This window comes from Lathyrus oleraceus, chromosome 3, assembly GCF_024323335.1.
Source record: "Lathyrus oleraceus cultivar Zhongwan6 chromosome 3, CAAS_Psat_ZW6_1.0, whole genome shotgun sequence".
NCBI classification, from domain to species: domain Eukaryota; kingdom Viridiplantae; phylum Streptophyta; class Magnoliopsida; order Fabales; family Fabaceae; genus Lathyrus; species Lathyrus oleraceus.
The window spans coordinates 443060133-443076548 of NC_066581.1; the positions used below are offsets into that span (position 1 = coordinate 443060133).

The 16416-nt window shown below is 35.0% G+C and overlaps 1 protein-coding gene across 1 annotated transcript; it reads right to left on the minus strand.

Moving 5' to 3' along the window:
* Positions 1-11343: 11343 nt before the first annotated feature.
* LOC127128106 (uncharacterized) lies at positions 11344-15548 on the minus strand. Its single transcript, XM_051057354.1, has 2 exons — positions 15301-15548; positions 11344-11653 (listed from the first exon to the last, which is right to left on the minus strand). Exons 1-2 carry the CDS (start codon positions 15472-15474, stop codon positions 11474-11476), a joined length of 354 nt encoding a protein of 117 aa, XP_050913311.1. The 5' UTR covers positions 15475-15548; the 3' UTR covers positions 11344-11473.
* Between the last annotated feature and the right edge of the window lie 868 nt (positions 15549-16416).

Here is a 16416-nt window from a genome sequence, read left to right on the forward strand (position 1 = left end):
GTGATTGGACCGAGGATTGCCAGAAAGCTTTTGACAGTATCAAAGAATATCTGCTTGAGTCTCCAATTCTGTCTCCACCTATTGAAGGAAGACCGTTGATGATGTATTTGACTGTGCTTGATGAAAGTATGGGTTGTGTTCTAGGTTAGCAAGACGAAACTGGAAAGAAAGAATATGCAATTTACTACCTCAGTAAGAAATTCACTGACTATGAGACTGGGTATTGTATGCTTGAAGAAACTTGTTGCGCATTGGCTTGGGCTGCTAAGCGTTTGCGTCGGTATATGTTGAATCATACTACTTGGTTGATATCCAAAATGGATCCAATCAAGTACATTTTTGAGAAGCCTTCTTTAACTGGGAGGATTGTCCGTTGGCAGATGTTGTTATCTGAGTATGATATTGAATACCAATCTCAAAAAGCGATTAAGGGTAATGTCTTGGCTGACCATTTGGCTCACCAACCAATTGAAGATTATCAGTCAGTACAGTATGATTTTCCAGATGAAGATATCTTGTACTTGAAAATGAAAGATTGTGATGAATCATTGCTTGAAGAAGGGCTAAAACCTGGTTCCTGTTGGGGCATGGTATTTGATGGAGCTATTAATCAGTATGGTAATGGCATTGGGGAAGTGATTATTACTCCTCAAGGCACTCATTTTCCTTTTATAGCTAGATTGACTTTCAAGTGTACAAACAACATGGCTGAGTATGAAGCTTTCATTATGGGGCTTGAAGAGGCCATTGATCTCCGAATCAAGTATCTTGACGTCTTTGGAGATTCAACTTTGGTTATAAATCAGATCAATGGTGAATGGGAGACGAATCAACCCGGTTTGATACCATATCGAGATTATGCGAGGAGGATTTCAACTTTCTTTACAAAGGTTGAGTTTCATCATATCCCTCGAGATGAAAACCGAATGGCAAATGCTCTTGCAACGTTGGCTTCAATGGTTGTGGTGAAATTCTGGAATGAAGTTCCTAATTTGACTGTGATGTGTCTTGATAGGCCAACTCATGTGTTTGTTGTTGAAGAAGTTAAAGATGAAAAACCTTGGTATTTTGATATCAAATGTTTCCTCCAAAGTCAGATTTACCCGCCTGGGGAATCTTTAAAAGAAAAGAAGACTTTGAGAAGGTTAGCTGGAAACTTCTACCTAAATGGTGATGTGTTGTACAAGAGAAACTTCGATATGGTTTTACTCAGATGCATGGATAGACACGAAGCAGACTTATTTATGAATGAAGTCCGTGAAGGTTACTTTGGTACTCATTCCAATGGATATGCTATGGCTAAAAAGATGTTGAGAGCAGGTTACTATTGGTTGACAATGGAATCTGACTGTTGCAAGTGTGTGAAGAAATGCCACAAGTGTCAAATTTATGCAGATAAGATTCATGTTCCTCTTACACTGTTAAATGTTATTTCCTTTCCATGGCCCTTCTCCATGTGGGGAATTGATATGATTGGCATGATTGAGCCTAAGGCTTCGAACAAACATCGTTTCATTCTGGTGGCTATTGATTACTTCACAAAGTGGGTTGAAGCGGCATCGTATGCGAATGTAACTAAGAAAGTTGTTGTGAGGCTTATCAAGAATCTAATTATATGTCGATATGGTGTTCCAAGTAAGATCATCACTGAAAATGGATCAAACTTGAACAATAATATGATGGAAGCTCTTTGCAAAGACTTCAAGATTACACATCATAATTCTTCTCCTTACAGACCTAAGATGAATGGGGTTGTTGAAGCTACAAATAAGAACATCAAAAGGATCATTTAGAAGATGGTTGTGACCTACAAGGATTGGCGTGAGATACTCCTATTTGGCTTTCATGGGTACCGTACATCCATCCGCACTTCAACAGGGGCGACCCATTTCTCACTTGTTTATGGTATGGAAGTTGTGCTCCCAATAGAGGTTGAGATCCTGTCGTTACGTGTTTTGATGGAAGCCAGGTTTACTGAAGTTGAATGGTGCCCAACCAGATATGATCAGTTGAATTTGATTGAAGAGAATAGGTTGACTGCCATGTGCCATGGTCAATTATATCAGCAGAGAATGAAAAAAGCTTTTGATAAGAAGGTCAGGCCTCGTGTGATAAGAGAATGTGACCTTGTGCTCAAGAAGATTTTATCTTTTAAACCTGACGCTAGGGGAAAATAGACTCCAAATTATGAATGTTATATGTTGTAAAGAGGGCCTTTTCAGGCGGTGCTTTGATTCTTACAACTATGGATGGTGAAGAGTTCACTCGTCGTATGAACGTCGATGCAGTCAAGAAATATTTCAACTAAAAAGAAAAGAACAGCTCGCTAAGTTGAAAACCCAAAAGGGCGACTTAGGTAAAAATGAGCGTCTCGGTGGATTGAAAACCGGAAAGGGCGATCTAGGCAAAAATTAGAGACATGAAATAGAAAATTTATTCCGATAGATTGAGTTTCCACCTTGGGGCAATCTAGGCAAAAATTAAGGATTATGGCAAGTAACTGCATTCGGTTGATCTCTAGTCTTAGAAGCAGTTTTGAGCAAGTCAGTCAATTCTAAGTCATCATTCTCAACTAAAGCCAAAAGCACAGTGGATATTGAAGTTGTTAGAAGGATTAGTGATCATTGTATTCAATGTATCCCTTTTCCATATAAATTACCATTTTTCAACTTTTGTAAAGATCTATGGAGTCTTGTCATTTACAGACTACCATTCTATTAAATAAAGTTGAGTTTTTTATCCATTTGTTTCTACTCTTATTTATTTTTCAGCCCAAATAGAACTGAATTTCATGATGATAATTTTAAATGTGAATTAATAAAATAAAAATCATTTTTCTTCAAATAATAAAAGCAATTACTTTAAAAAGCAATTGATTTCAATTAGGAATATCAACAACAATTTGAGAACAGGTAAGTCCTAAAGTACAAAGCATTGTTGGTTTTCCCCAAGCGGTTGGGTTGGTCACTTTTTCCTCCCCAACGGCAAATCAGGTTCCCCAGCCGAGTTAGTAATCGCCTCCCCGGCTGAGTTGTAGGCTCACATTCTTAACGGTTTGCATAGATCCAGCAGAGAGTTTTATTCCCCGCAAGTCCCCAGCAGAGTTCACTCCTGATCCCCGCCAGTGTTGATTCTTGAGTAGTATTTATGGTCCTCTGCAAGGTTGTCTCCCATTTGGTTTGGTGTTGACCTAAAATTCCCCACAGAGTTGACATTTCAGATCCTCAGCAGATTTTTTCTCTTTCCTCAGCCAGGGTTGGAGTTATTCAAAGATGGATGTCTTATGTTCATCCCCAGCATTTTTCTCTAGTTGGTGCTTCCATCCTGTCGAGATTAGCCGAGTGTTGTAACGATGATTCAAATCAGTGACATTTGTATCCTTTGTGATTGTTTTGTCAGCATAATCATCAATCATATATACATATACATTCATACATCAGATATTTCATCATGCATGCTATTGCATCTGATTCCTTATTTTCTGATCCTCTGTTATGGCGATATTGTTTCTCCATGCAGATTTGGTGTGTCTGTCCTCCCTCAATTGTAGAGTGTTAGCCCTTTAAGCAGAAAGAATTTAACCTTTCTCATTCCCCACTGAGTTATTTCCTCGTGGATGATTATTATTTCAGCTTCCCCCCAGTTGATTGTCTGGATGGAACCACTCCCCCTGAGTTATATCTTCATCGGGTTGAGTCTTTGTTGGATCGTTTCTCTCTGGTCCCTCGAAAGTTTATTACCCAGTAACTGGTAATATTCTTTTCAATTTACAACTACTTTACATTTACCTAATACCTGGTAATAGTAATCTACTTCCTCTTATTTTTCCCCAGCGGATTCGTTTTACGTTTCCCCAGAAAGTTTATCCTTGATATGTTCATCTTAATCGATGACGGATATTCTTCCCTTAAGTCTACCCTTGATATGTTCACTTTAACCGGTGACGGATATTCTCTCTTTGTGGTTTTCTACCTAGTAAAAAGGTAGTTCTAATCCCTATTTCATTCTTTAGAGAGTTAATCCTTGATATGTTCATCCTAACCAATGACGGGTTTTCTCCTCTTTGCGGTCTTCTTCCCAGTAACCGGTAATTGTAAATCCTACTTTTCCCTCTAAGTATATCCATTATATGTTCATCATGATCGGTGATGGATATTCTCTCTTTGGTATTCTATCCAGTAACTGATAGAAATAATTCCTATTTTCTCCCCGGTGGTCTATCCTTTATATGTTCATCTTAACCGATGACGAATATTCTTCCTTTGAGTCTATCCTTGATATGTTCATTTTAACCAATGACGGATATTCTATTTCTTTGGTCTTCTGCCCAGTAATCGGTAGTTGTAAATCCTATTTGATATTTTCCCCAGTAGGTTGTTTCCTACCCAGTGACCGGTAATGAATACACCTCTTGTTTCCCTCAGCGAGTCATCCTTGATATGTTTACCCTCATCGGTAACGAATGCCTCTCTGTCAGATTATGTTATCTTCCTACCCAGTAACCGGTAATAGATAATGTAATTCCGGTACGCCTGCGTTGAAGTTCATTCTTCCCTAGTTGAGTTTGAGCACGTATTTCCTTAATGAAATCGCCATTGCTTTGTTTGGTTTAGGTATTTCAGTTTTATTTTGATCTACCCGTTTCCCCTGCAGATTCTCCTTTACCCCCGACTAAGTCCTTCCATTGATTTATTTTCATGGAAATCCCTCGTGTCTCCAACAGTTTTTTAAGTTGTAGCTTGGCTTACGCACAACTTTTCATTTCCCAGAGTCTCTGTCTCCCCAGTGAGTTTTCCTTATGGAATGCATTATGCTCCTGTGGACTTTCAGTCTCTCCGGATTCTTTTCCTTTGTGGCAACATTTTCCCCCTAGAGATTATTTTTAACATTCATATCATATGCACCATGAGGACTCTTAGGGACCAAAATTTGTTTCTATTGTTTTTATTTAAGTCCATTCTACTGAGTCGATACGAAGATTTTAACCTTAACATCCTCAGTTAGAATGTCCTTAAATAGGGGAAGCTATAAGACCCCAATTTTGACCCTAAAATCCCTCATGCTATCTCATCATATGCATTGGCTTTGGGATCACACCTTGACATCCTCCTTACCCTTCATTCATTGGGTTTGCATTGGAAGAGGTCACCAAGCACATTTGATTGTATCATACTTTGTTTTTCATTATCTACTAACCAAAATACCAAAAATATGTCAATGTATAGTTTGTTACTTTTGTAGGTAGTGTGTCTGTTCACCCATGCTATATCAAGCTCATATCTAGGGTTTGAGACCCTCAATGCAAGGAGTTCAATCAAGAAATGGTTCACATTGGATTTAGGCATCATATATGGATCCTCATGATCTATACATGTCATTTTGATCAAGAAATCATCAAGAGTTTGAAGCTTGTTTGCCTTGGAAACCCTAATTCATATGGGTATCTTGTGTGACTTCTTCAGCAAGTTTCTTCATCATTTGACCAAATATTTCAAGGGATACTTCATATTAAATCATCTTACATATATATGATCCTACATGAGTCCCAAAAATCAAGAGAATATCAAGCTAGCAAGATGGTTCATGGTGGTTGACCAGAGAAAGTCAACTAGTCAAAATTGGGGTTCCCTAGACCCTATCTCCTACACGTTTTGTCATATGAAAATGATTACAAGAGCAAGGTTACTCATATTGACATTCCAAACAACTTTCATATTGAAGTCAAGATCTAGTTTTGCTTGGAAAGTCGTTTTTTATGGTGAAAGAGTATAGGTCATTTTGTCTGAACCCTAGTTTGGAGGTCAACTTCTCAAGACCATAACTTGCTCAATTTGTATGAGATGAAATCCATTCAAATTTCATGATCAAATTCAAGATTCATGTGCCAAGAGGAAACATTGTAGGTAATTTTGGGTCATTACCATTGAACAAGTGATTTTCCTCAACTTCTAAAATGCATTACTCCTTCGTGCCAAATCCAAATAAGGTCAAATTTGTGACCAAATTGAAGAGGTTTGAAAGAGATACAACTTTGATGAAGGAACGTTTTCCATTTGAAGTCCATTGAAAAAGTTATTCAAGGTGGAAGAAGTGAACATTTGACTTGGTACTTGGATGATTTTCACCTTCAAATTTCAAACACATATGCATGGCCACATGACATGATTTAAGAATGACTCAAGAATTTTTGGACCTGATAACATCACTTGATGGGCCTATCACACGCCCATGCAAGCATGCATTGAAATTTATAAATTTGGAAAATTTTGGAAGTGTGTGGAAATTAATCTCATGGCCTAAAAATGCAACCCGTCATGCTCAGAATTGAGGACCTCATGCCTAAGCTTTGAACCTGCAATCCAAACCCTCACCATTGAAGGATAATCTTGAAGGTTTTCATTTAAAAATCTAGCTCTAAATTTCATTCTGTTTTGAGATTGAAACATCAAGAGTCCAAGCCATTTTATGATCTTAATCACTTTCTACAAGCTTTTGAAACAAAGCCAAGGACAATTGGAATCAAGATCAAGCAAGGTTGAAGCCCCCTCGAAGGTAATTTTTCAGAATTTTCATCTCTTCGATTCTCCCTCAATTATTCACTATTCTTTGTGATTTTTGGTTGGCTGAAGTCCTACCAATGTAAGCAAGAAGATTGAGTTGCTTTCAAGTCAAATCGAAGCAACTCAGTTCATGATCCTCAAAATTCAAATCCCTGTATCTTTTCATATACTTGGAATTGGAGAAAATTGAGGCCATATTTGAGCTCCTGAACTTTTTTTCTTTAAATCCATGTCCTTGTTTTTCATTTTTGTGATGGTTGATAGTGGACCAGTCCGGTGAAGTCCACCGAAGAAGAAGACCGGAGCCCTAGCTCCGGGGTGTGTTGTCACGCCTCTCAACCATCAGATCTGTTCAAATTGTTTTAATCATGACCTTTGGTTTGAAATATCAAGTTTACAACACGTTGACTGCAGTGCATAATGGAACGCGCGCGCTTGGCCATTAGATCTGCCACCTCAATTAATGAGGGAGATCTGATGGCCCTTGTTTTTTTGTATTTTCTGATTTTTCATTTAATTTATTTATTTTGATTAATTCATATTAATTTCATTTTTAATCCAAAAAATATGGGACTTTCACCAAAAATCTTTAAATATTTTCCTCTTTCATTTTTTGAATTAAAATTATTTTATGGATTAAAATTGTTTTAGGGATTAATTTTGATATTTTTCATGAATTAATTGTTTTTATGCATATTTTTAATTGTTTAAAAATACTTCTGACTTTTCAAAAATCGTTAAAAAAATGTCTAAGGTCCTTTGACCTTGTTTGACCTAGTAGGATAAATCTCTTGGCCATTTATTTGGTGTTTTGAAGAGATTTTAGGTTTTGACCAAATTAAATTGAATTTAAATGCATTTTTAATTTGATTTTTAATTGATTAATTGTGTAAAAATTATGTTGAGCCATTTTTATTGACTTGTGATGTTTGACTATGTGCTTGGGCCTTGGTCAAGGTTGATTTGATTTTTGTTGAGTTAAAATCATTGGATTTAGGGGATTGATGAAATGTACGTTTCATCTCCCAAAATGAATGAATGATTTTAATTTGATAAAATTTCTCCCATGACCGATTTGTGTTTCTCTCATCTCCTCTCCCTCTTCATATTTAATCCCATTCTTTCCCATCCCTTTCATTGACCAACGGAATCTCCAAATCCTAAGGCTAATTGGTTCATCAATAACCTTGTGTTAGATGAAGTATGGATGAGATAAGTCCATCCTTTTGATATTTTTCTTTTAGTGTGTGGTATGTTTTAGGAGTTTGGTTCATTATACCAAATCTCTAACATGCCTTATCACCTAAATTTGTATTGCTCCGCCTCAGGTAGTTGTGACTTCTACATAAGACCAATTACGATAGCTTAACATAGAGATAAATTTGACCATGAAAACATAGCATTCTAGTAAGTGAGATTGTAAGTCTCTCATCTTTCATGGTATTATGTGGAAACTTGGCCTTTTTTCCTTCCTTTGGAAGATGTCTTGGTTCAAGGATCCATGCTTGTGAATAGATAGTTGAGTGTTCTCCAAAGAATGACTTAATCAATTGAAAAACAAAACATCACTAACATCTAACTAACTAACATTTGACTAACTTATATTAATATTGCTTTACTTTCATGTCATTTACTTTATGCAATTTAATTTCAAGTCATTTACCATTCATCTGTCATTTACATATCATTTACCTTGTTTATGTTTATGTCATTTTCACTTTGCTCATTTGAGTCTTGTATTGTGATTGTATATATATGTTTGTGTATTTTTGTTTGTGTTTGTGGTCTTGGGACCTTAAGATACCTAATAAAAAACAAAAAACCCTAAAAAAATGTTTGTGTGGACTGTTGGGTTTGATCTGAACTTTTGGACCTAGGATTAGGCAACACTCCATATGCAAAAGGACTTGGTCAATGCCATCATTTCTGAGACTAAGTTATTGTGATTTGAGCTTTCGTCTGATGCAAGTATTGGGATCCACTTAAATTCATCTGCTACATGGTCTTGATGCAACTGTTATTTTGATCTCATGCATAATGTCTTATTCTGAGTTAATCAAGGAATATGTCATCTGATACATGAGAAGACAAAGAAGACTTCTAGCTATGAGATTTTCTTACTTGGATGTGGTCATCTTTATTTGATGCCTTGATCTTCATGATGCTTGATATTGCTAATTGCGTGCTGATTATTGCTTGATTCAAATTCCAAAGGGAAAGTGAGTTTTCTATATGACATTCTCGTCTGTTTGATTGCACTCTATTGGCCAGATCTTTTCAACTCTTAACTTTTAATTTTATGCTTAGGCTAACCTCTTCATCTCCTCCCACTTCTTAAATTTCAAAATCTCTCCCCCTTTTCAAAAACTTTTTTTGCTTGCGATTTCAAAACTTAGACCTTATTTCAAAATAGAAACTTTGGCCTTTATGCCATTGAATTTTTTAACTCTTTTCTTAAATCAAACTTGTAAATGAACTTAACCATATTTACTTAAAATTTCAAAAGACAAAAAGAACTAACACTCATTCAAACTTTTGGGTCCCTTTGTGCATATTTTAACTTAAATTTTGATTAAAAGCAATCCACTCACTTTGAAATTGATACCACGAACTACGAGGTTTTGATCCCTCATTTTTATGTTGGTACGTAGGCACAAGTCTGAATGTCTTGTCAAACACAAAAATATAATTAATGAATTCTTTTCTCGTCCCCACACTCTATTTGTTTCAAACATCTTTTATACCAAAAACACATACACACATAAAAAAATGCTCCCTATGAGTACCTAGAACACTTTGGGTGCTAACACTTTTCCTCTGGGTAACCAACCCCCTTACTTGTAATCTTTGGCATTTTATTAATTTTGATTTGAAACTTTCTTATCTTTGAGTTTTGTTCGTACTTTTCCCTTTTCCTTTGGAAACAATAAAAGCGTGGTGGCGACTCTGGTTTTATTGACGTTAAGTCTATCCATAATTTAAGGGTCATGAATTTACCGCTACAATTATTACTGATGATTGTTCTGAGTTGATCAAGGAATATTTTTCATCTGATACATTAGAAGAAATTGAAGACTGCTAGCTATTGGATTGCTTGCTTGGATATTATGGTCATCTTTATTCGATGTCTTGGCCTTCATATGGTTTGCTTGGATATTGCCTATGCTTGTTGCTTACTAAAGTCCAAAGAAAAATGAGTTTCTATATGACACTTTTGTCAGTTGGATTGCATCTCATTGGTAAGATCTTTTCAACTCTTAACTTTTAATTTTTGTCTAGGATAATCCCTTCATCTCCTCCCACTTCTTTAATTTCAAATTCTCTCCCTCTTTTCAAAACCTTCTTTGTTTGTGTTTTTTAAAATTGGACATGTTTTACTTATTAGAAATTTTTGCCTTATGCCATTGAATTTTTAAACATTTTTCTTAATCAAACTTGTGAATGAATTTAACCATATTGACTCTAATTTCAAAAAGACAAAAAATAACTAACAACCCCATTCAAATCTTTGGACCTTTTGTGCCTTTTCTTGTTAAACTTTTGTTAAAATCAATTCACCAACTTCTTTGAAATTTTTACCACGAACTACGGGGTTTTAATCCCTCATTTTTATGTTGGTACGTAGGCAGAAGACCGAAGGTCTTGTCAAACACAAAAATATAATTAATAAATTTTTTTCTCATCCCCTCACTCTATATTTTATCAAACATCATTTAGACCAAAATATTTGCACACAAAAAAGGGCTCCCTATGAGTACCTATGATACTGTGGGTGCTAACACCTTCCCTCTGTGTAACCAACCCCCTTACCCGTAATCTCTGACATTTTATTAGTTTTGATTTGAAAACTTCTTATCCGTGGGTTTTGTTCATACTTTTGCCCATTTCCTTTGGAAACAATAAAAGCGCGGTGACGACTCTGGTTTTATTGGCGTCAAGTTTATCCATAGTTTGATGGTTATGAACTTACTGTTACAACATCAGAGTGAGACTGTATTGCATTTTTATATGTCATGCATCATATGTGTTGTTGTTGTGAAAGAGACATGTTCGCTAGTTTATAGTGGGGAATAATGACTTGTCTCAAGCTCAAAGTGGGGGCTCGGAGTTCGTAGAGATTGAGACCCAATTCATATAAAGAACCAATTGTTGAGTCGGTACAACATGCATATAGAGTTAAGTTGTGAATCTGATTTATAGTGGGGATCGAGACGAGCAAAAGTTGAGTCAATTATTGCATTGCATTATATAATGAGTCAATTATTCATGGATAAGGTAAACCATAGGCCGAGAGCTCAGGTTTATGGTATTGTCTCAAGAAACGTCTAACACATTTAAAAAAACAAAATGATTGTTTCCTTGAAGAATAGTTTTGCATTGAATATTTTCTTTTGAACAAGTGTTATATTAGCAACCAGATAACTTTGGAAGTTTACTCGCTGGTGACCACTGCAATCTAAATACCTAATCTGTCCCTAGACTTACTGAATCTCATGTTAATTATTGGCAACATACACGACAAGAGCATGAACGGAACGAAACAAAACAGGTGTACAACTAGGCACCACATACACAAATAAAAGGATCACATTATTGTTATACACATACTACTCTATTTCATAAATGAATGCTTTTTGATAAAAGATTCTGTCATTCTTGTTGGTTGTGCACGTGAGAACTTGCAATGGTCCCCCACACCTGCACACTATATACATCTGTATGTTCAAAATCTACTGCAATATCAAAACCATGAATCTGACTTTTGTTTAATAAAAACGAAAAATGTTGACTCTTAATTTACTCATGTGCTGTGTTAGCCACTTTTCAATTTCTTTTTCCAAAAAAGTTTAGTAAAAATGAAAGTTTTTCTCAAAGTAGTTAAATACATCTTGCAAATCAAAATAGAACATTCGTCAAGATTGTTCTAATAAATTTTCAAAATACAAATTTACTAAGTATCTTCCTGTTGACAAAACATCGAGTCTCTTCTCGGTTTGTTCGTATTTTCCTTTGCGAAGCTGATATCGAAGTGTTACAGCAGAAATAGTATAAGCTTGTCCTTCAATTGTGACACTCTCCCCACACTGCAAGTTCTGCTTTGAACAATAAAAATAAATAAATGATATCACTTTACTTGGATGCAATACAACTGAATATGTCATGTTTCATTTTTCTTTCTCGCAGTATAATTAATCGTATCACCCAACACAAGATGTGTTGGATCACGAGTATGAATAATTGAATCAGGAGGCTAATAATACAAGACATGACAGGTGATCAAATATTGCTTTGTTGAACTGAAGAATCTACCAAAACTTTTCTGCTTTCAGAACCCTAAAGGCAAAGGAACATTCACAGCTAGTTAACCAAACACCTTGCTTTAATTTCTAATCTCAGATGGACCCATCTGCATTCTCTTATAATGTTTTTCTATTAAGAAAAGTGAGATAAATAGTTTACGAAGCAATGACATACACAGAGACAACAGACACAGACTCGTAATAATTTGAGAAAATTAATTAATTGAATGTGCCAAGCCTATATCAGACACAAGACACACCTTTTATCAGAAGTGTCTGAGCTTTAAAGAAAATAGTGATCATGAAGAAGAAATCATAGCCACAACCATAAAATTAATATACTTCAATTTTTAATATCCTTTTAAATTTTGTATTTTAAGGTCCAACATATGGGTTGTCTTCAATTATATGCAGCCTACATCTTAGAAATGATTGCATCTTTGTCATCACATGTTCTCATATCAGAAGACCCATATAATATAGAACTTTATCCATCCATTCTGCAAAGGTCAATTTGAGGAAAGCCTGTAAAGAGCTTGAATATTTCCTTTTACGTCATATTTTCATGGTGGCATATAACATCCAAGCCACTGACAGTGACACTCACTCTTTAGAGTGAGACGCAAACTCCAATAAAAAAAGGGCTCACTAAAGAAGCAAAACAGAATCACTGTTTTTTAACTTCAATGGATATTATAGCAGCATATCAATGTTAGAGACTTGTATCAAATCTTTATTCTAGAATAGCAAGTTAAATATTTGCAATATAGTTTTTAAAGTAGCCTTTTTTTCACATGGAGAAGTATCTTTGAACATAGAAATATTTGCTGTTTAAAATAAGATTAGGATGGTCCTGTTAAGCCAGCTCAGTTAGTAACTGTGCAGGGACATCAGATGCAGGGGCGCAGGTTCGAACCTGCGACATCTCACTAAAAGGTGAGCCACTAGGCTACTTGAAAAAAAAATTATGATCCATGTATGTACATAGAGATAATTCCTATAATCTCAGAGCAAGAGCTACTCTAAAGAAAGATGACACACTATACCCAACCTCACAAAGCTCTAACTGCAAAGGTGGCAAATGGCTCTCCTTGCCAAGCTCACTTGTTGGGCTTAGGCCCAAATCCAGTATTTAACATTATCTTATTTATTTCTTTTATGCTTATATAAAAAGTTTCTGTTGTACAGTTGAAGATGTATGATTTCACCATATGTCTTTCTATTTTTCTCTCATTCAACATTCTCTTTATTGAGAGGCATGTAGAAAACCATTCGTTAAGTAGGCTGAGGGTTCACCAAAGGAAGCAAATCAGCGACAGTTTTTCCTCTTCAATTACTAGTTTCTGTCACAAATTGGTGTTAAGTATACATACCAGTTCAAATTATTTCAGTAATGGACTCCAACTCACGGTTAAGCTTCCAATAACAATTTCAAGTCTCAAACTTAATGACTTTAAAAAGTAAAAACCCTTAAATATGATTCCAGTTAACAATTCGGAAACTGATGCAGAAGAGTCTCATTAGCTAGATTTTAATGATAAGTCAGTGGTAACCTATAACTATTTACAGACCTTAAGTTGAGATTGCAACATTGTTACACCCTTTCCCATTACTTCCAGAAATTCTAATAAGCAATTTGCAATTGTAACCATTCTAGTCGTGTGACAGACATCACGGTGTTGTCATCAAGTTTTCACTTTTCTTTTCAACTATATCGGTGCACGGGCACCCACCTGATCTCTTATGCACATAAAAATTCACACTAAGTGCTTAATTCTGCAGTGTATCTAAGACTTTGAGTAGATTAAAAATGATGTAGAATGAAATCCCTTTGCAATTTCATTCTCTTTTGGTTTTCCTTCATAGCTTTATTTTTACATCAAATGGACAAATTGTTATGGAGATTACCCTAGCACAAAAGAGTAGGGTCAAAAAAGTTCCACTAGTTCAAAAGCAAGCGGCACATGCAATATTATAAGATCACTAGTATTCATCCAATACTGTATATAAGTCCATTAAACCAAAAACATTCATTTCAAGGAAAGTGTGAAAGACAGTAGTACATATTATTACTTGAAAGTAATGGACCTGTTTCAATAATATAATTAATGGTAAGGCCTTTTTATGAACCTTCAACTTCATGATTGTCTATTGGTTGCCCTTTCATAGCTGTTAGAATACCAGAGTTATTCATGTGTTTGGAGGCTTTTTTTACCAACATATGTTTGGTCAGAGTGCCAAGGGACTAAGCACTTTAAACAACTGGTCACTGGTTCAATCTGACCCCCATCTTGTGTGCTTAAAAGGTTCTACGGCGGAAAAAATTCCCTGTTAAACGGCGGTGGATACTTGATACCTATAACAAAGTTATAAAAAATAGTTTTTTTAGGTTGAATTATACTAAAAATAGAAATGTCAGGTTAATGTTTTGTAATGCACCACATTAATATATGGTCAGCTCTCCTGTATATTCAAGGGTTCTCTCTATTACTCTCCTTTGCATCTAACCTCATAAGTTGGTGCACACCCAAATTACAGTAGCAACAAATAGAAGAAAACAGATCAATAATGGAAACAAAGAATATTATTTCCACAAATCAAAAGGAAATAGGATATCCTTTTGTCTACAGAGCGAAATTCCTACAGCGGCATGATGCCTACAGCCCATAAGAAACTGTATGATTCTGGTCGATACCATTCTCTCTCTCGTCTCTATTCAAGACCTATATAAGAGAATCCCACTACGATGTTTGCACGTCACTCTCACTTTTCACCACGTCGTTCTAGCGCTAATCCCCTATATACTGGGATTAGGAGTTGTTGCTGTGCAAACAGCACATTTGGGGTCCTAACATACTTTATCAACAATAATCATACGCATCCCACGTTGGTAGCTCAGTTGGTGAACTAAGCGGCAACGAAGAAGTTTTAAGAAGGAGGTCCAGGGTTTAAACTCTAGAAACTAACATTTTCCAGTCAAAAAAAAAAAGTAATCATATTTGTATCAAAGATTAAACTATAGTTCCTCCAATTTAAAGATCGACGCAAAGAGAAAGGCGAGTATATCAGACTTCATTAAATTCATCATAGACATGAATCCTCATAGAGATTCCATTGTTCGGTATGTGGCTCATGAATTAAAAACATGCTACTTCCCTATACTAGCTGGCCAAAAAACAGCTTTGAGGCCTTAATCATAAGTTAGTTTTCAGTTCAGTCACAAACTTTAAACTTGGAATTCACATATACCACAATGCCGGATGATTTATAAGAAAGTTTCAAACTTTCACAATGTAAACAAGGGTCTACTTTCAAGGCGTACAAGGAGGACTTCCGCAAAATTAAATTATACTTAAATAATGACTCTATTGTTTTATCTAGATTAAACTGTGACTAATCTACACAACATCTAAAAAAAAATGGTGATGATGGGAACTTACGGGTGGAAGGCAACGAAGGCCAAGAGATTTGGGTGGAGGAGTAATCTCAACGACTTTGTATGGGTGGATACCACTGTCTCTCTTTCTACTACTACTGCAAGATACCTCATACAACATCGTCTTCTGGGATGAACCAACAGCTATGTTCATCATGTTCGAGGATGTCAATGCCATTCTCAAAATCCTTTTTTCCTTTTCTCCACAAACTAAGTCAAATTGCAACCACAAAATCTCCACAATTTTTTTAATCTAATTTTTCAAGTCACTTTTCAATTATTTAACATTTGATAACAATTTATAATTATAAAAATTTATTTACATTAAATTCAAGAGTTTAATTAAGGATTTAATTGAAGTACGCTATAAGTGTAAAAGGATTTTACACCGTCAGTTAATCATGACCGTTGGATATTGAAATAAATTTGACTTTCATTTTAAAATTCTATAAAATAATATAAACAGACGATGATGATGAATCCACGGTGTAAAACTTTTTACATTGACCGTGCATATTAATTAATCTCATTAAATTAATTAATTTTTTAATAAACTAAATATTGCATAAATGAAAAAAAATCAAAGAAAAAGAAAATTTCTTACTTTTTCTTTTTCCTTTTTTCACTTGTTCAAATAAAAAGAGAAGATGTCAAGTAAACCTAACTCATCAATAAAAAAAAATAACAAAATAAAAAACAAAAATGACTAAATAAAATATTTTTTTTCCAAAATAAATGACTTAGTTGATCATTTTAAATTGATTAAAATAGTCTAATAATGAAAGAAAGAGAATGATGTTTTTATCAAAGTAATCACTTTTAAATATTAAGAGTGATGAAAATAATAATGATTAAATGGTAAAATTGAAAGAAAAAATAATTAATTTGCATTGTAAATTAAAATTTATCATTTATTTTAAGACAATTCTTTATTTTAAATGAGTCATTCATTTTCATTTCCGCACGAAATTTCTTTTAGATCCAATGTTGACTAAAGTTTTATTTCGAGTCCCATTGGAGTTTCATTTCGGGGCCCATGATAGTGAGAGTTTTATTTTAAGTTTCACACGAGTTTTCTTCGGATCCTAGATTGACGAGAGTTTTATTTTGAATCCTATAC